The sequence below is a fragment of the Mirounga angustirostris genome, unplaced genomic scaffold, assembly GCF_029215605.1.
Source record: "Mirounga angustirostris isolate CCGP_5_RB_7025 unplaced genomic scaffold, mMirAng1.0.hap1 SCAF_17, whole genome shotgun sequence".
Lineage (NCBI taxonomy): Eukaryota > Metazoa > Chordata > Mammalia > Carnivora > Phocidae > Mirounga > Mirounga angustirostris.
In genome coordinates, this window is record NW_026991725.1 from 46364491 (window position 1) to 46389005 (window position 24515).

General features: G+C 56.7%; 2 protein-coding genes across 13 annotated transcripts in view; one reads left to right on the forward strand and one right to left on the reverse strand.

The window, feature by feature from the left end:
• Window positions 1–75: 75 nt before the first annotated feature.
• Window positions 76–22039, forward strand: NUP88 (nucleoporin 88). 4 transcript variants are annotated; one of them, XM_064582592.1, is made up of 17 exons: window positions 76–395; window positions 3985–4154; window positions 4868–4993; window positions 7947–8033; window positions 9055–9231; window positions 12192–12387; window positions 12585–12732; window positions 15695–15793; window positions 18144–18234; window positions 19596–19697; window positions 20159–20317; window positions 20538–20663; window positions 20744–20809; window positions 20932–21012; window positions 21272–21344; window positions 21432–21550; window positions 21826–22039. In XM_064582592.1, the coding sequence occupies exons 1-17, from the start codon at window positions 120–122 to the stop codon at window positions 21887–21889; spliced, it is 2160 nt and encodes a 719-aa protein (XP_064438662.1). In that variant the 5' UTR covers window positions 76–119; the 3' UTR covers window positions 21890–22039. The 4 variants fall into 4 exon arrangements, with proteins under 4 accessions (XP_064438662.1, XP_064438663.1, XP_064438660.1 ...); XM_064582590.1 differs by having other exon boundaries at window positions 77–395; window positions 21218–21344; XM_064582591.1 differs by having other exon boundaries at window positions 78–395; window positions 12192–12378; window positions 21218–21344.
• RABEP1 (rabaptin, RAB GTPase binding effector protein 1) overlaps window positions 11242–24515 on the reverse strand; it is a 109321-nt gene continuing 96047 nt past the window's right edge. For 6 of the 9 annotated variants that reach the window (XM_064582578.1, XM_045889996.3, XM_064582574.1 and 3 more), the window contains one exon: window positions 11242–24458. In XM_064582578.1, coding sequence (XP_064438648.1) covers window positions 24357–24458 — 102 coding nt within the window. In that variant the 3' untranslated portion in view covers window positions 11242–24356. The remainder of the gene's footprint in view (window positions 24459–24515) is intronic. The other 3 variants (XR_010408484.1, XR_010408483.1, XR_010408482.1) reach the window with 3 other exon arrangements.

The following is a 24515-nucleotide window of genomic DNA, read 5'->3' on the forward strand; positions in this document are numbered from 1 at the left end:
GCCCCGCCCCCGGCCCGTGCGCTCGCTGATTGGCCGGAGCGCGGCCGGCCGGGCGGCCGCGGATTGGCTGCGCCCAGCGGCGCGCCGAGGCCCGGGGGCGACGCGCGCAGCGGGGCAAGATGGCGGCCGCCGAGGGCCCCGCGGGCGACGGGGAGCCGTGGCAGTCCTGGCTCCCCAGCCACGTCGTGTTCCTGCGGCTCCGCGAGGGCCTGAAGAGCCAGAGCCCGGCCGAGGCCGAGAAGCCGGCGTCTTGGTCGCCGCCGCTGACGCGGAACCTGGTCTTGGGCCTGGGCGGCGAGCTCTTCCTGTGGGACGGCGACGGCAGCTGCTTCCTGGCCGTCCGCCTGCGGGGCCTCGGCGGCGCGGGCGAGGAGCCCTCCCTGTGCCAGTACCAGGTGGGGCCGGGCCGGGCGGGCCGGGGCCGGGCGGGCGCGCGGCGCGGCCGCTTCTCCTCGCGCCTCCCTGGTCTTCGTTCCGCCTCGGCGTGGCCGCTTCGGCAGCCTCTTCCCCGGGCTTCGTTCCCTCGGCCGAGGTTGGCCGGCTCCGACGCGCTCTCGGGGTGTTCGGTCCTTGGGGCGCCGGCGGCGCGGGTGCCGCGGAGGAAGACACAGCCGGCGAGCGGAGGGGGAGCGTCGTGCGCTGGCCCTAGGAGCCGGTTCGCGGCGGGGCACCCCCAGGTCCCCGCGGTAGTCCGTGCTCCGGGGGTTGCTGTGAGCACGGAGTCGGGGTGGGCTCGAAGGCGGCCGGCCTCGAGTCTTGGGCCTCAGGTGGAGGAGAATCCCCTGGTCGTTCTTTCTTTTTTTCCTTTTTTTTAAAGATTTTTTAAATTTATTTGATAGAGAGATAGCAAGAGCAGGAACACAAGCAGGGGGAGGGGGAGAAGCAGACTCCCCGCTGAGCAGGGAGCCCGATGCGGGGCTCGATCCCGGGATCCTGGGATCATAACCTGAGCTGAAGGCAGAGGCCCAACCGACTGAGCCACCCAGGTGTCCCTGAATTATGCATTAAAAAAAAAAATCTTATTTATTTATTATTTTTTAAAGATTTATTTATTTGACAGAGAGAGACACAGCGAAGAGAGGGAATACAAGCAGGGGGAGTGGGAGAGGGAGAAGCAGGCTTCCCGCCGAGCAGGGAGCCCGATGCGGGGCTCGATCCCAGGACCCCGGGACCAAGACCTGAGCCGAAGGCAGATGCTTAATGACTGAGCCACCCAGGCACCCCGATTTTATCTTTTTTTAAATTTAAAGATTTTATTTATTTATTTGACAGAGAGAGACACAGCGAGAGAGGGAACACAAGCAGGGAGAGTGGGAGAGGGAGAAGCAGGCCTCCCGCCGAGCAGGGAGCCCGATGCGGGGCTCGATCCCAGGACCCCGGGACCAAGACCTGAGCCGAAGGCAGATGCTTAATGACTGAGCCACCCAGGCACCCCGATTTTATCTTTTTTTTAATTTAAAGATTTTATTTATTTATTATTTTTTAAAGATTTATTTATTTGACAGAGAGACACAGCGAGAGAGGGAACACAAGCAGGGGGAGTGGGAGAGGGAGAAGCAGGTTTCCCGAGGGGCAGGGAGCCTGATGTGGGGCTCGATCCCAGGACCCTGGGATCATGACCTGAGCCGAAGGCAGACGCTTAACTGACTGAGCCACCCAGGTGTCCCGGGATCTTGGTTTCTTTCTTTCTTTTTTTTTTTTTAAAGATATTTATTTATGTATGTATGTATGTATGTATGTATGTATGTATTTGACAGAGAGAGACACAACAAGAGAGGGAACACAAGCAGGGGGAGTGGGAGAGGGGGAAGCAGGCTTCCCACTGAGCAGGGAGCCCGATGCGGGGCTCGATCCCAGGACCCTGGGACCATGACCTGAGCTGAAGGCAGACGCTTAACGACTGAGCCACCCAGGTGCCTCCTTTATTTTTTTTTTTTTTTAAGATTTTATTTATTTGACAGAGAGCGAGAGAGCACAAGCTGGGGGAACAGTAGAGGGAGAGGGAGAAGCAGGCTCCCCACCAAGCAGGGAGCCCAATGCAGGGCTCGATCCCAGGACCCTGGGATCATGACCTGAGCCGAAGGCAGACGCTTAACGACTGAGCCACCCAGGCGCCCCCCTCGTGGTTCTTTCTTTTCCCTTCTAGAAGATGAGCCCGTTCCCAAAGTTGGAGGGGAGTTTTGCTTGGGTTTGGTTAGCCGACAGCACGTGAAAGTGGGTGTAGACAGAAAGCGTTCCAGACCTGTGGTCAAACGCTGCCTAAAGGAGACGTTGATTTGTAGCAAACGGATCCTGGTTTTTTTCAAGATTAAGAAAAACTAAAGCCGTGATACCTGTTGTGACGCATGCCTTGTGTTGTGAGCCACCGTGATTCCTGTTGATGAGAAATGGTTGGATTTTAACAAGGTGCTCGCTGTGTTTCTGCGGTCTTGAAAGCAGTCACAAGTGGACAAGTGTACTTTCTAACAAGCACTTGGTTGGAATCGGTTGGAATCGGCGATGAGACAGGCTTACAGACCTGAGTCACGAGCGGGAGAAATCGCGTTGTGTTCAGAACGGTCTTGTTTAAAGTGATAAAGGCTGAGGGTGATTGTTCTTACGGGAGGATAAGTGATACGTTGGCAGTCTCCTGGTTTATGAGTGGAAGTAGAAAGGACAGAAAACGGGAATGTGAGGTGGGCAGGAGAGAAGCAGCAGGACGTGACCGGCAGAAGAAGTGCGTTGTTGTGAGGGCCGGTGACGCTGAGACAAGCAGCTTATCGAAGCCCCGAGAATGCCGCGTGGGTCCAGCGGTGTTTTACCAGCTGCCGGAGCTCTTGAGGCTGTTCTCTGTCCCACTGGACTGTTCCTGACGTAGCACAGCAGCTGCCGTTTGTGAACACTGCTGAGTTCAGTTCTCGCGTCACTGGAACACGTCAGAGACAGCAGTATGCCGTGTTCTGTGCCGAGGGTAAGTGAGGAAGGACACAGGTCTCAAGAATTCGCAGTTAGCCGTGCGGGATGGGACAACAGTCAACTGAAGGGATGACTAGAATGCAGGGTGACAAGAACTATGACAGAATTATCCAGAGCACAGAGAAGATGCACGTACCCCTGGCCGGGAGATCGGGGTGATGTCTCAGGAGGTCTCCTGGACCGTGACAGCCAGCCACAAAAGGAGAAGGGAGCTGTCGAGACACACACAGGCTGACAGAGCGTGGTGGCTTCGCGGACTCGGGCTGACCGGATGGGGTGTAGAGACTGTCAGGGGCAGGCTGGAGTTCGGTCACAAAAAGGGAAATTATGTGTAGCGTTTATTTTTCAAGGTGGGGAAACCTGGTGCGTTCTATGTTACATGCTAATCTCAGCGGTTAAAAAATTTCCCATCAGTTCCTAGCCCAGGTGTTAGCGCTTACCCAGAATGCTTCATTGCTGTGCAGTTCCCAGCGAGGAAAGCAGCACCTGCCTCAGTTGCTGTACTAAACTGTACATCGTGACGGGCACCTGGGGGGCTCAAGCAGTGAGGCGTCTGCCTTCGGCTCAGGTCATGATCCCGGGGTCCTGGGATCGAGCCCCGCGTCGGGCTCCCTGCTCAGCGGGAAGCCTGCTTCTCCCTCTGCCCCTCCCCCTCCCCTCTGTTTGTGCTCTATCTCTGTCACTGTCTCTCTCAAATAAATAAAATCTTTAAAAAAAAAAAAGGAAAGAAATACATTTCAGGGGCATGGCTCAGTCGGTGAAGCATCTGCCTTCGGCTCAGGTCATGACCCCAGGGTCCTGGGATCGAGCCCCGCATCAGGCTCCCTGCTCGGCGGGGAGCCTGCTTCTCCCTCTGCCTCTGCCGCTCCCCTGCTCATGCTCTCTCTCTCTGTCAAGTAAATAAAGAGAATCTTAAAAAAAAAAAAAAGAAAGAAAGAAAACTGTACCATGATGGTTGTGCTTTCAAGTACCTCGCATACATTTTTACTGTGAAATGAACTATTTTAACCAGTTTGCTTTATTCTCCAGAGATTGCTGTGCATAAATCCGCCCCTGTTTGAAATCTATCAAGTCCTGTTAAGTCCAACACAGCATCATATAGCACTTATAGGAGTAAAAGGACTTACAGTATTTGAACTACCTAAAAGATGGGGGAAGAATTCTGAATTTGAAGGTGGAAAATCAACAGTGAACTGTAGGTGAGTTGTATTTCCATTTATCGTTTGTCTAGTTTGTAACACACGCGGACAGTTGTTCAAGCGCCGTGGTGGTTCGTAAGCTACATTTTCTGTGCTGCCGACCCAACGCCACGTGCTCTCGGCTTCCTGCTGTCATGTTTGTGCGATCCTGCATTTCTTCTGCGGGATGATCACAGCTGTCTCACTGGAGTTCGGCTCCTTCATGTGGGCAGAAATAAGATAACTTTTGAAAAGCAGTTACTATGTATGTGTCAGGGGTTTAAGTTTAACTAAGTTTAATTTTTGTATCTTTTTCAACAATCCGGAAACGGAAAGATCTGTTGAAAAGAGTGTAAGATAGAAACCACCTTTAGCTCCCCAGCGTTCCCTGAAAATGTTCCCTTTCTAAAATCTGTTGCCCCATTTCCGCAATTGGATCAGTCACGTTTACCCTGTAGTTCTCTTACCAGGCCAGTAAAGGGATCAAATCGGTTAGTGTATCTCAAGTCACCTGTAACAGTATGGTCTAAAATACACTGATTTAGAAAACGGTTCTGTTTTGATCCTCACTTGCACTGGCTGAATAGATGCTTTGACTGCTCTTCTCAGCAAGATTTGAGAGAAAGAAATATGAAGGAAGGAAGAGCAAAGAGTGTTAAAATAGATTTTCCTGTAGAAGGTCTTTGGTCCACATTCTACAGAACGTTTTGGAAAAACTGTCGTCTTTATTGTAGTACCACTCCCGTCGCTGAGAGATTTTTCACCAGTTCTACGTCTCTGGCGCTGAAGCACGCCGCTTGGTACCCCGGTGAGCTGCTGGACCCCCACATCGTGCTGCTGACGTCAGACAACGTGATAAGGTGCAGTGTCTCAATCTCTGTAGTTTCGCGCGGGGTCGGCTGTGGCGCCATCGGATGGGTCACCGGCCGTCACGCTGCCCTGTCTCGGGCTGCTGTAGGCCCTAACTTAGTGGCCTTCGTTACTGCTCGCCCGCCCAGCCAGGCCTCTGCCTCCAGGCTCTCCTTCACTGACCCTCCCGAGAGAGCCCCTCTCACCTGTTGCTCTGCTGGAGGCGATGCCCCGGGGGGAGAAGGGAGCATAACTGGGAGTTGAGAGATATGAGTTCTTGTCTCAACGCGCCACTTCTGTCTTGGAGATCTTAAACTTGAGGGGAGCCTCAGTTCTAATTTTGTAAAATGAACCGGTTTGATCTGACAGGTTTTGAGCTCTATGATTAAAGGCCCTAATCCTACAGAGATTTCTGTAACACTATCAGTTAACTTTCTGGATCTAACTTAGGTAAAACATGGAAGGGGGTGGGGACTCAGCTGAGGTGCAGATAGTCTTATTTTTCCTAATCACTGCTTTTAACCATGCTCTACCAGCTCTTCCTTCCCTGCTGAAGGCTTGACCCTTACTGGCCTCTTACACAGATCTCATCGCTCTCTTGTTACCTTCAGTTATTAAACTTGGTGCGTCCAGTTTAAAGATGCGATGTCCAGTCCATACCCGCTCTGGGTCCCGGCCCGTCGCACAGGCCAGATGCTGGGGGAGGGGACGCTTGTGGGGAGGGCCTGACCCGCTCTGGCTTTTGTTTCTGTCCCGGCACCTTGAGGTGGGGTGATGTGTAGGGACGGGGCTGCCTCCTGCTTCCTCGGGGTCTCAGTCCTTGGGAGTGAGGGGAGCTGAGGCTGGCTGGCTGTCGGGGGGTAGACCTGACCCTGCTCCCGGTGTCATCTGGTCCCATCGGCTGCTGGTGGCCACCGTTGACGCGGTACCTGTGCACAAACAGTGTGTGTTTCTTCAGGGGCCCCCAGTCACTGAGGAGCTCTGTCTCCCACCGGCTCTGTCCGCAGTCAGGCCCGCGTTCTCTCTCGGGATGGAGGATCCTCGCACTCGCGATGGAGCCATTGTTGTCTTTTCTGTGGTATGGTGGTGACCGCCACGGTCCTCTGCTCTGCCCTGCAAGGGCCGCGGGGACCTGGGCATCGGTACCACAGTCCTTTCTCACACTGTTCCAGCCCACCTCCTGTGGAAATTTCCGTATGAGCGGTGGATACCATGTAGCATTCACAAGCCCCCAACCCCAGGGTGTGACCTGTCCAGTTCACTCGGGGATCCCTTACCTGGGGGCCTGCAGTTTCCTGCAGCACAGCTGGATTCAGCTAGGACATGAGACACCCTTCTCCCCTCATTACAGGCACCTCTAAATCTGGCAAGTATCTACTCCCCACCCATTTGGTTTTGGAGTTGGGGCTAAAGAAAGGAGGGGACGCCCTCCTGCCACAGAGGTTATAGTGTATACGGAAGGACTCCCGACGCTCCCTCTCCTGGTCTGTGTCTGTTTCTTTCTTTTTTTAAAGATTTTATTTATTGGGAGAGACAGCGAGCGAGAGAGCATAAGCAGGGGGAGTGGGAGAGGGAGAAGCAGACTCCCCGCTGAGCAGGGAGCCCAGTGTGGGGCTTGATCCCAGGACCCCAGGATCATGACCTGAGCTGAAGGCAGACGCTTAGCTGACTGAGCCCCCCAGGTGCCCCTCCCCTGGTCTTCCTTTCATATGTGCTGAGGAAAGGGGTGGTGGGAAAGGGCGCAGGCCAAGATCTTCCCGAGTTATGCCTAAAAGGAGGTATTTGGTCTCAACTGTTGAAGGTTGTTCTTTTTTAAATATGGGGTACTCGGGGCCCTGGGTGGCTCAGTTGAGCATCTGACTCTTGATTTCAGCTCAGGTCGTGATCTCGGGGTCATGAGATCAAGCCCCATGTCGGGCTCTGTGCTCAGTGCAGAGTCTACTTGAGATTCTTTCTCTTCCTCTCTGTGTCCCTTCCTCCTACTCTCTAAAGAAATAAAAAATGAAAATAAATATGGGGTAGTTATTGTTTCTCCTAAGCTTTGGACCCTGTTGACAGTTTCTGGGCATCAAGATCTCCCTACCCACCCGGTGCACCCGCTCTTCCTTTCACCCCCCCGCTATAGTGCGTCCTGTCCAGCGTTTATGTGCGTTTTGAAGTCAGTGTTGCTTACAAGCGGCGGAAGACCGTGGTGTGTGTGTTCAGTTGGATCACATTTTCATTAAAAAGATCTATTAAATGGCATTTTACTGGTAATGGAACTAATGAAGTTTAAAGTGTCTTAGGGCGGTCAGACAAAGTGATTAACTTGATGAGGGCTTTATAAGCGATGTTGGATTGCTAATAATATTTTTGGCCTTTTGAAAATTCTCCTTTTAAGTATAGCCACGTGCCGTGAAATTTTGTTATTTTAAATTAAAATGATGTTGGTAAAAAACAAAAAAAACCTCCCGTTTTACACTTCCCCCTTGGGAAAGTAGGGATGACGTGATGTTGCGTCTTTGTGTAACAACAGTGTGTGCAGACTGGGGGCTAAACGTCCCTCTCTGTGCGGCCTGTGGGTGTATAGAGGGCAGTGGGGCTCCTCTCCGAGGAGGTTCGTGTGTGACGGGCGGAGACAGGCAGTACCGGGGAGCTGGCCCACTCGGGCCGGTCGGGCGGCGTCCGGACGGCACTAGTGTGCCCGGGGGCTCAGGCTGGGAGAGACGGGGGTGCCGCAGTGTGCAGGAGGCCGGGAGGCACTTTGGTAACGCACGGTATTTCTGGAGGTCCCCCGGACACCCTGCTCTTACGCTGTGAAAGAACAGACGAAGTACGCTGCTCTCTCAGGAAGAGCAGGCTCTGTGGCAAAGAAATGGTTGTGAGACGGGCAGGAAAATGCTGAAGCAGTGATTAGATGGAGGGGAAGGGCAGTTCTGAAATGAAAGAATTCTAAGTGCGGGTCTCTCCTCCTTCGCTCGCTAGGATTTACTCTCTGCGAGAGCCTCAGACCCCCGCCAGGGTCATTGTGCTTTCCGAAGCCGAAGAGGAAAGCCTGATACTCAATAAAGGGTAAGTTGTTCTTCGTGTTCTGAAATGTTATTTTCCGGTAGTTTATTGGGATTACAGATGCAGTTTTAACAGAGATTGCGCGGTTCTTCCATCGCTGACCGGCATGCTTTTGGTGGTGTGAGCACACACCCGTATTTATTAACCTTGCAGGCAACTGGAATCTTTTTGGATGACAGTTATACTAAACTTTAAAATACAAAGACAGCAGCATGTCTTATCACTTGTTTTTCGTAATTACAAAGGTAACATGTATTTATTGTAGAACACAGGGAATACCTACAGAAAAATATTAAGAAGAAAATGAAATGCTTTGTGATGTCCCCATAGCAGCCAGAGGGACGCCTGGGGCATAAAGCTGGCGGCCCTGCGTCCCTGCTGCCCCAGCGCACTGAGTTCCCGCAGGCGGCCCCTCTCCTGCCCTGGCCCCGGGCTCAGCCGCCCCGGCTTCCTTGCCCTTCATTCTCAGCACCGCCCTGCCCGCGTGGAGCCTCTCTGCCTGTGCTTTGCCACGTGACCACAGACCCGCTCCCGTCGGTGCTTCGGGTCTGTGCTCAGATCTCGCCCGTCAGAGTCCCTCCCAGGCCGCTCGGGCCGAAGGATCGCTCAGGGCCGCCTACACGCGTCCCTTCCCGTGCTGGCATCTGCTGCCGCCACGTCCTGTGCTCCTGTCTTGTCTTGTCGCTCTCGCGAGGGCGGGGCTGTCAGGTTCACGGATGTGTCTCCAGAACGTGCAGCAGCGCCTGCTCAGGGCAGGTGTTTCATGGACGCTCGTGGAAGGACCGTCTCCCCCACTCAGAGCTGGTCTTCCCGCTCCCTTCCTCTCGGGTTCGTGCGTGTCTCTGTGCGGGGTTTTACCGCGCGTCTGCAGGTTTGAGCTGCTGAAGATGGAAGCCGCGCTGTAGGGTTTGACGCTTCTGTCGTTTGGGTGTGATTTTTTTGCTCCACTGAATGCAGATTCCATGCCCACCTCCTGTTACTGGACATTTTATTTTCAACAGGCTGGTTTTCAATGTCTTTTCAGGAGGGCATATACCGCGTCTCTGGGGGAGACAGCAGTTGCGTTTGACTTCGGGCCGCTGTCCGCGGTCCCGAAGAGCATGTTCGGGCAGAAGGGCAAAGGGGAAGTCGCGGCGCACCCGCTGTACATCCTGTATGAGAACGGGGAGACCTTCCTCACCTACGTCAGCCTGGCACACAGGTGAGTGAGGGGCGGCCGTCTGCTGCCCGGGGCGCCCCTGCCGCCGGGGGACGCGGGGTCCCTGTAGTGCTTGGTTTGCGTGGTACCGATCCTTCGGCCTGTGACTTCCTCGCCGTCGACCAGACAGTCGGTGCATCGCACGTGAACGAGGCACCGCGGGGAAGGGCAGACAGGGTAGTCTGGTGTCAGACGTCCCAGTTGTGGGGAGAAGAGCCACGTGCCCAAACCACGTTAGTGGCACAGAGACAGTGCTCAGAGGAGGGAGAGACGGATCGCAGTGAAGGAGGTAGGGACGTTTTCGTGGAGAGGGACGCCTGTCTAATGCGGGATCGCCGAGGGCTGGGGAAGGGCGCGTCAGGTGGGTGCACATGTCACTCGTGGCTCAGCGATGAGACATTTGTGGCGGGGCAGGGTTTCAGGTACAGGGCACCAGGTGATGGAGCTAGAAGGGGCTGCCCAGGGACAACGTGGTGGAGTTCTACAGCCGGTTAGGGAACACGGGGTCTTTCCTGTAGGAGTAGGGCCGTGGGGAGCCGGTGATGGCTTCCAAGCAGAACGGTGAGATGGTCGGTAAGGGACGCACGGGGGCAGAGACGTTTGAAGTCGCCGCGCCGCACGTTGGCTGACCAGCTGCGGCCTCAGAGTGGGGCCGTTCGGAAGCAAAGGCGGAGGTGCACGCAGCAGGCGGTGCAGAGGGAGGGTCCGTGAGAGCCGGCTGCCGGCGGGGCGGGTGGTGCTGTTACCGAGGGCCCGACTGACCCCGTGTTGGACAAGACCGTGGGGATGCACCGGGGACAGTTGGAAACGCAGGCCTCGGGAGAAGAGGCAGATGCTGAAGATAAAGACCTGAGGCTCCCCCGTCACGGTGGGCGAGGCAAGAGGATAAGAATTTGGGGCAAGTTTGTAACCAGAAAGGCCTAAGGCCAGAGGCTGAACGTTGTGCTTCATTCCTAAGTCGTCTCGACGGACAGTGATCCAGGGCCCAGCGTGTGGCCCCTTGTCCCCTGGCGCTCCCTCAGCAGACCCGGGCGCGGCACTGCGGGCGTGGGGCGGGGGCCGTGCTCGCCTGCCTGGCTGGCAACACCAGCACGCTGGTAACGCAGGCGCTTGGACCGGGGGGATCCACGGGAAGACCCGGGGGTGGAGGGGACAGGAGGGTGAGCGGAGCCATGAGGTGAGAAAGGTGAAGAGCTCGTGGGTGGCGGGGCCGTGAGGACTCACTCCCCTCGGATTCCGCTCGACCCAAACGTTCGCCTTTCACACAGGACCCGTCTGGGGGCTTCTGTGCTGACACCATTAGCCTCCCACTGTTTGGCCGGGCGCCTTCTGCATCCTCTTATGTCCAGTCTAGTCCAGTCCCAAATTCTCTTGATTTTACCCTAAAAGTTCCTGGAACGCCAACCCCCTTCTCTCCAACCCCTTGTCTTGGCTTTGGACCCTCGTCTTTTGCCCAGATCCTTCATCTCTTCACCAGCGGCCCAAATCCCACTTGTCCCTCCACGTCCTCTCCTCACTGCTGTCACATTCATCCTGGTGAAGCACAGCTCCGTCACCTCCATGTAAAGCCCTGCTGATGGCCGTCGCCCAGCAGGGAGACCGCCCGCGTCCTGCGCCAGTCCTGGGCTACTTTCCTGCGGCCTCAGACAGTATCCGTTGCCTCCCATCCTAGTAAGCGGAGTCGCCTTCCTGTGGGTCCTGGTCGTCCATGCTTCCAGAACTTTCCAGAGCTGCTCCTTAGCTTGGAGTGTTCACAGTCCCCTCCCAGAATATGCCCTTTCTCATTGCTCATATTTATTTTTGGTACCTTTTTTACCTCAATTTTTTTTTTTTTAATTTATTTAGGGACGCGTGGGTGGCTCAGTCAGTGAAGTGTCTGCCTTCAGCGCAGGTCATGATCCTGGGGTCCTGGGATTGAGCCCCGCATCGGACTCCCTGCTCAGTGGGGAGCTGCTTCTTCCTCTGCCTCTGCCCCTGCTCGTGTTCCCTCTCTTTCTCTGTCTCAAGTAAATCTTAAGGAAAAAAATTTTATTTATTTTAGAGAGGGGGAGAGCACAAGCGGGAGAGGCAGGGGACATTCTCAAGCTGACTCTGCGCTCAGCGCGGAGAGCCCCATGTGGGGCTCAGTCTCACAACCTGCGCAGAAATCAAGAGTCGGATGCTCACCCGACCGAGCACCCAGGCGCCCCTTACCTCAGTGTCTTTGTCCCTGTGTTCCTCTCGCACTGTAAATCCTGCGTTGTCACACTCAGCACACGTATGGTAATTCTGGCTACACGTCTGCTTCCCCAGCTGAATGTCTGTCCCTTGGGCCGCCCCCCAGCACTCAGTAACTGTCTCCACGTGGACATTGGGTCTGAAGCCCTGAAGAGACAGTGCAGGGTCTAGGCAGCCGTTAGAAGCAGGCGTGGTTGAGTATGCTCTCGTGGGTGTGCAGAGTGGGGCGGGGGCGCCGGTCTTCAAGGGACAGAAGTTAGAGAAGGCCCGAGAGGTGTGCTCGGAGAGACGGGGAGCGGGGGCAGATGGTGCAGATGTTGAGGTGCAGCCGCGGGGCAGCTAAGCGGCCGTGGGTTTAGCAGCGAGGGTCTCCCTGGGGCCTGTCGTCACTGGGTAGCTTAGAGACGTGACGAGGGAAGCACCGTCCTAGATTTGGGGCCTGGTTTCTCAGCCTCCGCACTGGTGATGTTTGAGCTGAACAGTGGGGAGCGTTCAGCACCCTCTGCCCCAGCGCACCAGTAAGCGCCCCCGTCACCCCCGTGGTGACAACCAAAAATGTCTTCAGACGTTGTCCGTGTCTTCTTGGGTGCAGACTTCTCTGCAGTCGCAAAGCACCGGGGGTGAGAGTCGAGCGGGAGAGCGTGGAGACCTCGGGGCCGCCCGGCGCCACGTTCATGGCCGGGGTGGGCCGGCCGCAGGAACGCGCGGTCTGAGCCACCCACCCGCGTGTGTCACTGTTCCCGCAGCCCCGGGAGTGTCGGGAAGCTGCTGGGCCCGTTGCCCATGCACCCTGCGGCGGAAGACAACTACGGCTACGACGCGTGCGCCATCCTCTGCCTGCCCTGCGTCCCCAACATCCTGGTGATCGCCACCGAGTCGGGAGTGCTGTATCACTGCGTTGTGCTGGAAGGGGAGGAGGAGGACGACCAGACAGTGAGTTGGGTGCGGGCACTGACAGCGGGAGGGGCTCCCTGTCACCGCCCGTCCCGAGGTGTGGCCCCTACATGGGCCCTTCGGACCCTGGTTCGCGTCTGCCGGACACGAGAGAGGCCGTTTTGTCCCCTCGTCAGGACACGAGGTGGGGGGTCCTGTCGGGTGGATGAACGCGAACGCCTGAGACGCTGCTGCTTCTTTCATAGTCGGAGAAGTCCTGGGCCTCCAGGGCCGACTTCGTCCCCTCCCTGTACGTGTTCGAGTGCGTGGAGCTGGAGCTCGGCCTGACGCTCGCCGCCGGGGACGACGACCCCTTCGATTCGGACTTTTCTTGTCCAATCAAACTGCACAGAGGTAACGTGGGCAGCGCCCTCACTTCCAGCCCGACCTGCTAGGAGCGGCCGTGGTCTTGTGGTTCCAGCCGCGGGAAGGCTGACTGAGCCCCGAGCGCCTTCCGGGCTCCGCGCGCCACTCCGGGGCCGCGAGGGGCTGAGCCGCTTTCCCAGGCGTCCGGATAGTCTGCCGTCTGGATCCGCCCAGATCGAGAGTGGGGAATTTTTCCTGGTCCAGTCGAAAGCTGATTTCCTGATTCAAATACCTAAACGTATACAAACTTTAATAAACCTTAAAAGGAATTTTAAAATTCAAATTGTAAGACGCTGCCGTGAAGATTCAGGTCTTCACTTTCGAACACATCATAGTATCTTGTTACTCCCAGACCCAGTTTGAAAGCTGTCCTTTTTCTCTTTTTCTCTTTTAATTTACCTGGGTTGGTACCAGATCTTTCCGGCAGCTTCTCTGTTTGTCTGGGGAGCTTCTGGGTAGACTGCTGCGCCCCTGGAAGCTGGTGCTGTGGAGATGCCGAGCGGCTGAGTGGAAGGGGCCTGGCTCGGGCTGGGTTTGGGCACAGTTCTGACATGAGTGGGCGTTCGGTCAACCCCTCTGGGCTCCGTTTTCTCACCTGGCAACGGTCGGGGTGACATCAGATGACCTGGGAGGCCCTCTCACACAAGCCCCTGCGATCCCACTGTCCTTCCACTGCTTCTCGGGGTCTCCTCCAGGTTTCTGGGCCCCGTGCAGAGACAGGAGCTCCTCTGCTCACCGGCCCTGGAGCCAGCCCACGGGATCGGGTTCAGATCTGTAGAGAGGACAGCAGACGTTCGGGGCTCGTGGTTCTCGTGCGGTAGGCCAGCATGGGGAGTCACTGAGCACGTCTGATTAGACAGTCCAAGCAGTAGGGGTCACAACTTAGCGATGACGACACTGGGACCCGGTGAGGTAAGGGACACACTTTGCTTGGTTTCCTTATAAAGAGAATAGGTCTTCGGGAAATCTTTTTTTTTTTTTTTTTTTTTTTTAAGATTTTATTTATTTATTTGACAGAGAGAGACACAGCGAGAGAGGGAACACAAGCAGGGGGAGTGGGAGAGGGAGAAGCAGGCTTCCCGCCGAGCAGGGAGCCCGATGTGGGGCTCGATCCCAGGACCCTGGGACCCTGACCCGAGCCAAAGGCAGACGCTCAACTGACTGAGCCACCCAGGTGCCCCGTCTTTGGGAAATCTTAAATGGAGGCATTCTTTTCTTGGTTTTTCCAACAAGAGTTAATATTTCGTATGTGAAACTAGTAAATTTTTGACTCATTCATATTTGTCCTTAGGGCACATTGCAGTCACTGAAACGTACCCAGATTTTTAATGACGTGAGTGGCCACCGAATAGTAGGGTGTCTAACAGATTCCTACGTCAGTTTTGAATGTTGCCTCTTTTGTAACAGATTTCTGTTTCTTTCCCAACACTGAGATTTTTTTTTTGACTTCAGCACAGACACATTTTGAAAAGCCATTGGAAACAGTAGACCTAATGAGATGATTTGAGCCTGAGATAAAGTCTCCAGTTTGGCCAGATGAAAAGAAACTTTTTAATATTTTATTGTTCAGGGAGAGGACTGCCATACACCAGGATTTTTAAAACTTTGTACTACTATAATGCTGTTTTCAGGGGGTAGTTATGCAGAACCCCAACATATAAAACAGGAAAAAAATGTTAACATTCACTTCACAACATTTACTTACTGTGAAGTCAACAGTAAGAAAGGCTGTTAGGAGGAAATTTTCATCTGGGGCTTATGGATGACAATTGCATCTTTTTTTCTTTTTTTTTTTTAAAGTAGGCTCCACACCCAAAGTGGGGCTTGAACTCATGACCCTGAGATCAAGAGTCACGTGCCCCACAGACTGAGCCAACCCCTCAACAGTTGCATCTTAAATCAGCTTTAGCATGTAAATTATTTCTGTATCTTGTTTTAGTTGTTTAATGTTTTGAAAGTACTGAGTCACAGCGATAAATATTCATAAATATTTAGGAACTCATCTTTTAGTCTCCGGTAGTCTCACTGGTACTAGGGCTCGAAAGAAGTATAGGAGATTTCATCTAAATTACGTAACAATTTTTCATATTTCTTAGTATAACTATAAAGGATCCTCTGGGTTCCTGGGGGCTCAGTCAGTTAGGTGCCCTACTCTTGATTTCAGCTGAGGTCATGATCTCAGCGTCGTGAGATTGAGCCCCACGTGAGGCTCCATGCTCATGAAGAGTCTGCTGGAGGTTCTCTCCCCCCTCACACCTCTCTCCTGCATGTATGTGTGCGTGCTTTCTAAAATAAATCTTTTTAAAAATTAAGTAAATATAAAGGATTGTCAAACAAGAATTATATCCAAATATATATATATTTATTTGGGGCGCCCGGCTGGCTCAATTGGAAGAGCATGTGACTCTTGATCTCAGGGACATAAGTTCAAGCCCCATGGTGGGAGTAATCTTACTTAAGGAATTAAAAAAAAAGGATTAAAACTTAAACGTAAAGCCACCCGTGAGTCCACATTGTTGAGAAGTGACACCCCACGCCTGTGTGGACGCGTGGTGTTGGGACTGCTGAGTCCGCGGTCGTCCTGGCGGGCTGTGACTTACGCACTTGCTTGAGTACGTTCGCGGAGTGACGCATATGTTTCTGCAGAGCTGCCCCATTTTACTTTGAGGGACTGCAAGTAAACGCCCAGAGGTGGACAAGTATATGTTTTGGTGAACTCTTCTGTTGAGAAATATTGGGGTTGTGTTTATTGCTTTTAAAAATATTTAAAATATATTTGAAAATTGAATTCAGGTTTTAAAGTTTCAAAAGCCCTGACACAATAGCACAGTGGGAAGGACCTGCAGACCGTCTGTCTGTCACTTCTGTCCACACACGTGTTTGCGGGCTTCTGGGGTGAATGTCCGTGTTCTAACGACTGCTGTCGTATCGTTCATGGTTCCGTTTGCAGATCCCAAGTGTCCCTCCAGATACCACTGTACTCACGAGGCCGGTGTGCACAGCGTTGGGCTCACTTGGATTCATAAACTTCACAAGTTTCTTGGGTCAGGTGAGTTTTTTGTACTTTTCAGTATGTTTCACAGATTCTATCAAAAAGTCGTTTAGAATTGGGGCGCCTGGGTGGCTCAGTCCATTGAGAGTCCGACTCTTGACTTCGGCTCAGCAAACCTCCGCTGAATATCCAGTTTGGCTGTTTACAAGTTCTGCCTTCCACACTTTCCCTTAAGATCTGAAGCACAAGCACATTGCTCTTGCCCCTCGTGTTCAACAGTGTTGAGCTGGCAGACAAGGAAACTAGCCCAGAAAATGAAATAAAAGGCTTCAAGATTAGAAAGGAAGAACTGAACCCCTCTTCAGACAATGTGAGCTTTTATACAGTAAATCATAGGGGACCCGTTACAAAAGCGTTTGTACTAATAAAGGTTTCAGAGAGCTCGCACGATACAAGAGCAGTGTGCAAACATCTGTTTCTGTGCACTGGTAGTGAATAAGCCAAAAGAAAAATAAGAACACAGCCCCGTTTGTAGTAGCTTCAAAAGAAAATGCTTAAGAACGAATTTAATAAAAGTGTAAAACATAGGCTTAAAATTACAAAATGTTACTGAAAGAAATAAGCCTAAATAAATAAAAAATGCCCCACGTTCATGGATCAGAAAACCTAGTATTGTTAAATGGCAATAATCGCTAAGTCGATGTGCAGACCCAATGCCATCCCTGTCAGAATTTGCAGAAATTGACAGGCTGATCCTAAAATTCATTTGGAATTCCAAGGGCCTGGATTAGCCACAACAGTCTTGAAAAACAAGAACAAAGTTGGAGGACCCACACTTGCCGATTTCAGAACTTCTTACAAAAGGTCCGGCACCGCAGACAGCGTGATGCTGACATAAGGAGATTCGCATAGGTCGATGGAACGGGGTGGAGAGTCCAGTTGGTTTCCACAAAGGCGCCAACAGAGATCAGCGCGGGGAGAGCAGTCTTTTTGACCAGTGGCACTGGGACACGTGTGCGTGCACCTGCGACAGGACGGAATTGGACCCCTTCCTCACACCGTAACGCAAGAATGACTCAAAATGGATCGCAGAACTAAAACTATACACCTCTCAGAAGAAAACACTGTTACGGGAGTGAAAAGACAATCCCCGGGATGGGAGTAAGTGCAAATCCCTGTCTGGTAACGGACTTGCAGCTAGAATACGAAAGGGGCCTGTAGAAATGAGCAACGTGAAGGCAAGAGCCCAGTTCAAAACAGGACAGAGGGTTTGAGTAGACCTTGTTCCTCCGATGAGGTGCAGACGGCCAGTAGCGCCTGAGACCACGTCCCGTGTCAGGAGTCCTGGAGGTGAGACGCCACACGACCGCCGGGTGCGACTTCACGCCCGTCAGAACCGGTCCTGGCGAGGGGGGTCAGCACAGGGCTTGCGGACACGCGACGTGGTGCCGCACCGAGGGAAACAGTCTGGCCGTGCCCCAGGCGACCCGCACAGACTGACGGCCTGACCCCGCGGTCCGCTGCCCGGTGCACGCGCGCGTGTCCACACAAACACGGTAAGCAGCCGTTCACAGCAGTGTCCTCGTGAGAGCCAAACGGCCGTGTGTCTGTCACCGCCGATCGGGCAGCGATCCAGCCATCGGACGGAGTGTCCGCCCACAGTAGGACGGATGAGGCGCCGACTCAGGCTGCGGCACAGGGAGCCTCGCCCAGACAGCCACCTGTCGCCGACTCCGCGCACGTGCAGGGACGGTGCAGGGCAGGCAGGTGCGCCGAGGGGGAAGGCCAGAGGGTGGTGGCGGTGGCCTGGGGCCATTGGCCAAACTCGCGTGATCGTTCAGGAGTGTGCGGCTTCCTTCTGGGTAATGAAGTTGGGTTTTTTTTGAAGATTTTTTATTTGAAAGAGCGGGAGAGCACAAGCAGGGGGAGGGGCAGAGGCAGAGGGAGAAGCAGGCTTCCCGCGGAGCAGGGAGCCCGACGCGGGGCTCGACCCAGGACCCCGGGATCATGACCTGAGCCGAAGGCAGACGCTCAACGACTGAGCCCCCCCAGGCGCCCCTCGTGAAAAGATTTTAAAATCTCTGTGGTGGTGGGTGTACAATTTGTGCAGCAAACCCCCTGGAGTTACACACCGTAAGTGGTGGGCTGTGGGCCGCTGTCAATCACATTTCGGAAAGCCGTTGCAGAACCCGCCGAGGCACGCGAGGCGTGCGTGAGGCGGCGGCCGCCCCGGAACCACGGCCGGGAACACGCCCGCGTTCCCGCAGCCGACCGGGGAAAGCCCACTCTCCCTGCTGGGCCGGGAGCCCCGTGCCAGGAGGGCGCGGTCCGAGGCGGGCACTTGGCTGCGTCCAGCTGGTGCCCGGGGCCGCGCGGCCGTTGACCTGGTGCGCCCCTCCCCCCGCAGACGAGGAAGATAAGGACAGTCTGCAGGAGCTCGGCGCCGAGCAGAAGTGCTTCGTGGAGCACATCCTGTGCACGAAGCCGCTGCCCTGCAGGTAAGGCCGCGTCTGCCCACGCTCGGGTCCCGGTCCCAGCCGAACTCAAGTCGCCCCCCGGCGGACACGACAGCTGACCCGAGGGGCCGTGGGTCGGGCCGCCCGCACACTGTGCGCTCCGCCCCGTTTGCTGCCGTCCCCTCGCGAGCACTTGTCCTCGTGTGTGACCCCGAGCTCACGTCAGGTTTTCAGCGAGGGCTCCCGGGCCCCCGTCTGCCTGGTTCCCTCTCGGTCACACGTACTGAAGTTGGGGTTTAGGGTGAGGTCCGTGAGGGCAGAGACCGTGTCTGTGTCACACTGTCTTGCGCCCCGTTTCTGGCCAAGGGACACATGGTCCGTGGACGTTCGGTGAATGAAGGGAACTACCTAGAATGACTCCCAGCCCTTACTGGGGTCACTGCATCGCTGTCCTGCCGTCCGCACACGGGCCCAGGAGGAAGGGTGGGTTCGGGCGGACGGGGGGCGTGCGGGTGTGGGAGCCGGGCCGCGGGGACGGAGCGCGGGGGAGGGCGCACGATGGGGCAGGAGGCCTGAGCGTCTGGAGCCCAGCCGCGGGGTGGGGGGAGGTCCTGGGGGTGACCGCAGAGCAGCGGCGAGCAGGGAAGGCTCCAGACGGGCAGAACGGGCTGGGGGCTCTGGGAGACGCGCAGGGAAGGCCCTGCTGGGTCAGAAAGTGAAAGGGGGAAACAGGGAGTAAGTCCCATTTGTATATGCTTCTCACACAGGTAGAATTAAACCGTGTCGCTTAGGTGTGAATCCACAGATTTTTAATCGCCAAGCACCAAGTCAGGATAGCGATTTCTTCCCGCAGGGCCGGGGCTGAGGGGAGCTTGTGAGCAGGGGGGTCACCCGGAGGCTGCAGTTCCTGCAGCGTCCTTGCTCCGGGCCTGGTCGCGGTCACAGCTTCTTGCTCCCCAGGTGCAGGCTTCACCCTGAAAACAGGCCTTTTCACTCCCAGAGCCCCGCACCGTCTCCCCTCCCAGAAGAGGGGGAAGCCGCCCGGAAGGAGGGTTGTGCTTAAGGGCAGCGGCGGGCGGCGCGAGCGGATGGGCCGCCGGCCCTGCCAGGACCCAGTTCCGCCTCCCCGCGGGCGGGACAGGGCGGGGGCTGGAGACCGTGGGTGAAGGCCTGCGAGCTGGTGCAGGAGCGCTGGGCGCTGGACGCTCGCCTCCTGTGCGGTCTGAGCGTCCGCGAGCGCTCACGCCAGGCCGGGCCTGGCGTGCGAGCCGGCAGCAGCCGGTGGCTCCTGTCCCGACGGCCTCCAGGCTCTCAGCATGGCGGCCTTCCAGTCCCCAGCTCTACGCTCCTGCAGGGGCGGCGCGTCCCGGCCGAGCATCAGCCCCTGCGACCTGTTGTTGCAGGCAGCCGGCGCCCATCCGGGGCTTCTGGATCGTGCCCGACATCCTGGGGCCCACGATGGTCTGCGTCACCAGCACCTACGAGTGCCTCATAAGGCCCTTGCTGTAAGTGCCCTCGTGCCCCACACGCTTGACCATCCCGCTGGGAGAATCCCTCCGTCGGAGCAGATGCAAAATCACACGTGGGAGAGGCACGGTTTATTCACGTGACAAAGCTGTCCGGTGCTCGAGACTGTGTGACAGACACGGTCTCTGCCCTCACGGACGTCACCAGAGCCCATGATGAATTTGTATTCGGGGGCTGCCTTTGTCAGCTCAACGTCTTTATTGGGAAGATCCCGTCCCGACACGCGGGGACACGTGGCAGCGTTGGTGGACTAGGGGGACGGCTTCCCCAAGGTGACCTTCAGGGCAGAGAGCTGCAGTCTCGCCCTCTCACGGGAGACGCGCTGTCCACGCTGTCCAGTTCGTCGCGTTCTCACAGCTGCGCGTGGACGGGGCTCCCGCGGGGCTCGCAGCCGGTGAGCCCGCGGTAGACGGCGTTGGGTCGCGTCCGTGTCTTGCAGGAGCACGGTCCACCCGGCGTCTCCTCCCCTGCTCTGCACCCGAGAAGACGTGGCAGCGGCGGAGTCTCCCCTCCGCATTCTGGCCGAGAGCCCGGATTCTTTCGAAAAGCACATCAGAAGCATTTTGCAACGTAGTGTTGCAAATCCCGCCTTTTTGAAGTACGAGCTCTGGGCGTCCAGGTTTTACCGGGCTCCCGTCCCCGTGTTCATCACTCCTGTCCGTCCTCTGTCCTCCGCAGGCTCGTCTCCCACGTCCTGCCGTGCTGGGCGTGCGGGGATCGGCGCCTGGGCTGTCGGGGTGCCGGGGTGGGGGGTGGACAGGCGCAGGGGGAGGGGCTGCGGGGCAGACGGGGAGTCACGGCAGACGCTCCACTCCCAGGTCGTCCGACGGGGACGCGGCCCCCGCCCCGGAGGAATGCCTGCAGTTGCTGAGCAGGGCCACGCAGGTGTTCCGGGAGCAGTACATCCTGAAGCAGGACCTGGCCAAGGAGGAGATCCAGCGCAGGTACCCCGGCCCCGCGCCCGCGTGCACCCGCCGGCGGCCCGGCGCGGCCCGGCTTCTGCTGAGGCTCCGTGTCCCCCCAGGGTCAAGCTGTTATGTGACCAAAAGAAGAAACAGCTGGAGGACCTCAGTTACTGCCGCGAGGAGAGGTAAGTGCCCCAGCGAGCGGGGGACGCGGCCGCGGCTGGGGCTCAAACACGCGGACGCAGAAGCGCGCCCTGGGCCCCGCCCTCCGGGTGCAGCCCGAGCGCCCCTGGGTTTCTGCCGTTAGGAAGAGCCTCCGGGAAATGGCGGAGCGCTTGGCCGACAAATACGAGGAAGCCAAGGAGAAACAGGAGGATCTCATGAACAGGTCAGTGGCCGCGATCGTTCCGGTCCGAGCCCTCGGGTACTGAGCGTGTTGGGGCAGGGGTGGTGCTGCCCGCGCCGGGAGGCGTCGGGGCGACAGCGCGGGGAGCCCCGGCCCGGCCCGCAGGGGCACAGGGCCGGGCTCGAGGACCGGGGCTCGGGCGCGCCCGGCGCCCCGCGGCCTCCGACGCCCGCCCGGCTCGCTCCAGGATGAAGACCGTGCTGCACCAGTTCCACACTCAGCTGCCGGTTCTGTCCGACAGCGAGAGGGACATGAAGAAGGAGCTGCAGCTGATCCCTGAGCAGCTGCGGCACCTGGGCAACGCCATCAAGCAGGTAGGCCGGGGCGCGGGGCGGCGGGCGCCGTCCGTCCGAGGGGCGGCGGGCGCGCAGCGAACCGTGGCCCGTGTTCTGACACTCGAGGTCGCCATGAAGAAGGACTATCAGCAGCGGAAGATGGAGAAGGTGCTGAGCCCGCAGAAGCCCGCCATCGCGCTCAGCGCCTACCAGCGCCGCTGCATCCAGTCCGTCCTGAAGGAGGAGTAAGTGCCGCCCGCCGCGCCGCCCGCGTTCACGGGTCCCGGGGACCGAGGGGCAGAGGATGGTGGAGGAGCAGAGACGCGACCGTGTCGCGTGGCCGCCGGGGCCCCCGGGCAGCGAGCCCCACGGCGCTGCGTGGAAACCTCGCGCGGTTCGCTTCGGCGGCGCATTTCCCGCACACTTGAGCGTCACCGCTTAATTCCTCAAGCACGAGCGTTAACGCCGTCCTTGTTCGTTCCTTGCGTCCCCGGAACTGAGTGACTTTATGATCTTACAGGGGCGAACACATAAGAGAGATGGTGAAGCAGATCAATGATATCCGAAACCACGTCAACTTCTGAGTGCACGGGGAGCGGGTCCCCGGGGGGCGAGGCGGCGGAGGCTCCGACAGGTGGCCTCACCTACCTTTCGCGGCGGCGCTGTCGGTGAACTGGGCCCTGGTGATTGGTCTTTCATACTGGTTTTGTAATTAATAAATGCTGTTATTTGAAGTTGGAACGTACTTTGTATTTAAGCTGAAGTTTAGGATTGTGTTCAGCAAGGAACTAGGATCGTTCCAAACCGTCCCGCGTCTCCGTGCTCAGCCAACACGGTAGCGTCCAGAACCCCAGGACTGAACGAGGCAGCGGCTGATTAACGCCAACACTTTCTCGAGGACACGTGTCGAGTGCAGTCACACGATCACCCCCGAGGCCCGCTCAGAGCCAGGCAGGGGCCACCAACAGGCAGGACCACCCTCCAGAGCGGCGCTGGCTGCGCGCGGTCCCCGACGGGCACCAGGTGCGTCAGACGTCAGTGTGAGAGAAGCCTCGCCAGGCGCGGGGTTGTCCTCAGCGTCAGGTCATCTCTCGCACCCTCCAGTGTGAGTTCTAGAAGGTGGACACGGCTGTGACCGCCGCGGAAAAGCCAGGAGGGAAGGAGGTTCCAGGTGAGAGGGCGGGTCAGCCGTGCGAGCGCACGGACGCGCGGGGAACCCAGCCGGCCTGTCCTTTGTCTGCGGGGGCAGAACCCCACCTCCTCGGCCGCTTCCTGTCTCTCAGACAACCCGGTTTCTAGAAGTGCTTCCTCCACGGGTAGCGTCTCTGTGGTTTCACACGAGAAACACTGAGCAGAACCAGGAGTCTCTGCTGGGGTTCCTCTAGCATGTTCCCGGCCAGGCTCCCCCAGTTGGGTTCCGCGGCGGACCGCCGTCGGTTCCAGACGGAGGAAACGGTCTGCGAGGTGCCGGCATTCACCGGGAGCGGGTGGAGGCCGTTCAGGAAGGTTACGACCCGGCTGCAGTCCTCTGAAATCCGCCTGCGGCTCGTCATGCACGTACTGAAACTCCTGTAACTCAGTGAGGATGCAGGTTCCTTTCTCCAAACCAAGTAGCACTTGTTATACAGAGAAACTTTAAACCGACTAACAATGTTTCATGCGTGGTGGGCCTAGAGCCCTATTTCCGTAATTCGTACTTACTGTTAAATTCGTAATTATGACAGAACTGCACCAGGGGCCCAAGGAATGAGGGATGTAGACCTCTTCTTGTCCTTGGGGGACAGATTTTTTGGGCTAGCCCCATCCTGCAAGACCACCCACTCTGAACCCTAAGTCGACCGTGGCTGAGCCAGTCTCCGTCATCCAGTCACTACCGCTGCGCGGCGCTGAGCACGAGGGTCACCTGAGGACACGTCTGTGTGCAGGGCTCCAGCCGGCCGCCAGTAAGCACGAGCCCGGTCCCTGTGCTTCCTGACGCGCGGGGGAGCCCGGCACCTCATGCTCACCGAGCTTTCTGCATGGAGGGGAGGGGTCTGACCTCAACGGACACGACCAGCAGGGCTCTGGCCTGGTGGCGACCCCAACAGCCTTTCCCAGGGGCCCCCACGGGCAGTATGCATGCCACACCGAGCTCAGAAAAGGGAAAGACAAACTAGGCATCTGTCTGGGATGATCAGAAACAAGGCTCAGAGGCCCATGGACTCGAGGTGGAAATGAGCAGATTTAGAAGCTTATACTAGATGTCAGACATAGCTTGTTTTATTAATATTGTTTTCTCCACTGATCCAATAACTAAACTAAAACAGTTTTCAAAAGAGCAGACGTGCCCGTTCAGCTCAACCCTGGTACCTGTGGGCCCGCAGAGCGCGTCCGGGGAGGGGGGCAGAAAAGTGCTTCCGCGGTCTCTTGTGCTTTTCCTCGAACCTCGGCTTCCGATGCAGGGCGCCCCGCCACGCTTTCAGTCTCACAACTGATCCAGCACCTGCATCGGTGGCGTCGCCCCGTCCTGTGGGTCTCGGGCAAGTCTCGGTCGCATTGAAGGTCCTCCAACGCAAGATAAAATGGTAAAAAAGAAAGAAAATGCACTGAGCTGAGCGATACACTCCCTAGCCGATGGCCTGCTCGCGAACTTCATATTTTAATATAAAATACTCGTACAGCACACTACACCTCTGTCTGCTAGCGGAATACGGTTACTGCTGAACTCGAGACAACAAACAGGAAAGGCTCTCCTCCGAGATCTAGGAACAGAAAATGTAATTCCAAACACGATTGGGATGTTGCTTTAAAGGCAGGAAAACGTTGGATAAAGCAGCACTTCCTCCGTCACCAAGCGGACCCCACCCCCCCAGAGTCCAGTGTGTCCGTCTGTCCCCACAGGAAAGTCCTTGCGCGCACGCCTCCCGCGCCGCAGCGTCCTGTCCCACCAGAAGCAAGCATCGCTCCGGGCTCCCTTTCTTGTGACTTCTTCGGTTAAGAGTTAAATAATAATTAATGTTGCTCTAAGAGGAGTTAAAAACCCAGGGTGCAGGCCGGCGTCCCGCTCGGGTGTCATGTCTCGGGGAGCTGGTTGATGTCCGTCAGCTTGGTGTCGTTGAGGATCGCCCGGATCCGCTCCAGGGAGCCCGCCTGCCGGATCCGCTCCAGCTGCACCTGGGAAGCGACACGGAGTCAAGCGCGTGCGCCTCGGGCCCGGGTTTTCCCGAGCCG

Bases quoted from the DNA above. Each gene is read 5' to 3' on its own strand.
- NUP88 (XM_064582590.1), top strand. From the start codon at position 120: ATGGCGGCCGCCGAGGGCCCCGCGGGCGACGGGGAGCCGTGGCAGTCC. The intron at 15,794-18,143 runs GTGAGTTTTTTG...CTCCCCCCGCAG, and splicing joins TCACAAGTTTCTTGGGTCAG to ACGAGGAAGATAAGGACAGT. The intron at 20,810-20,931 runs GTAAGTGCCCCA...TTCTGCCGTTAG, and splicing joins AGTTACTGCCGCGAGGAGAG to GAAGAGCCTCCGGGAAATGG.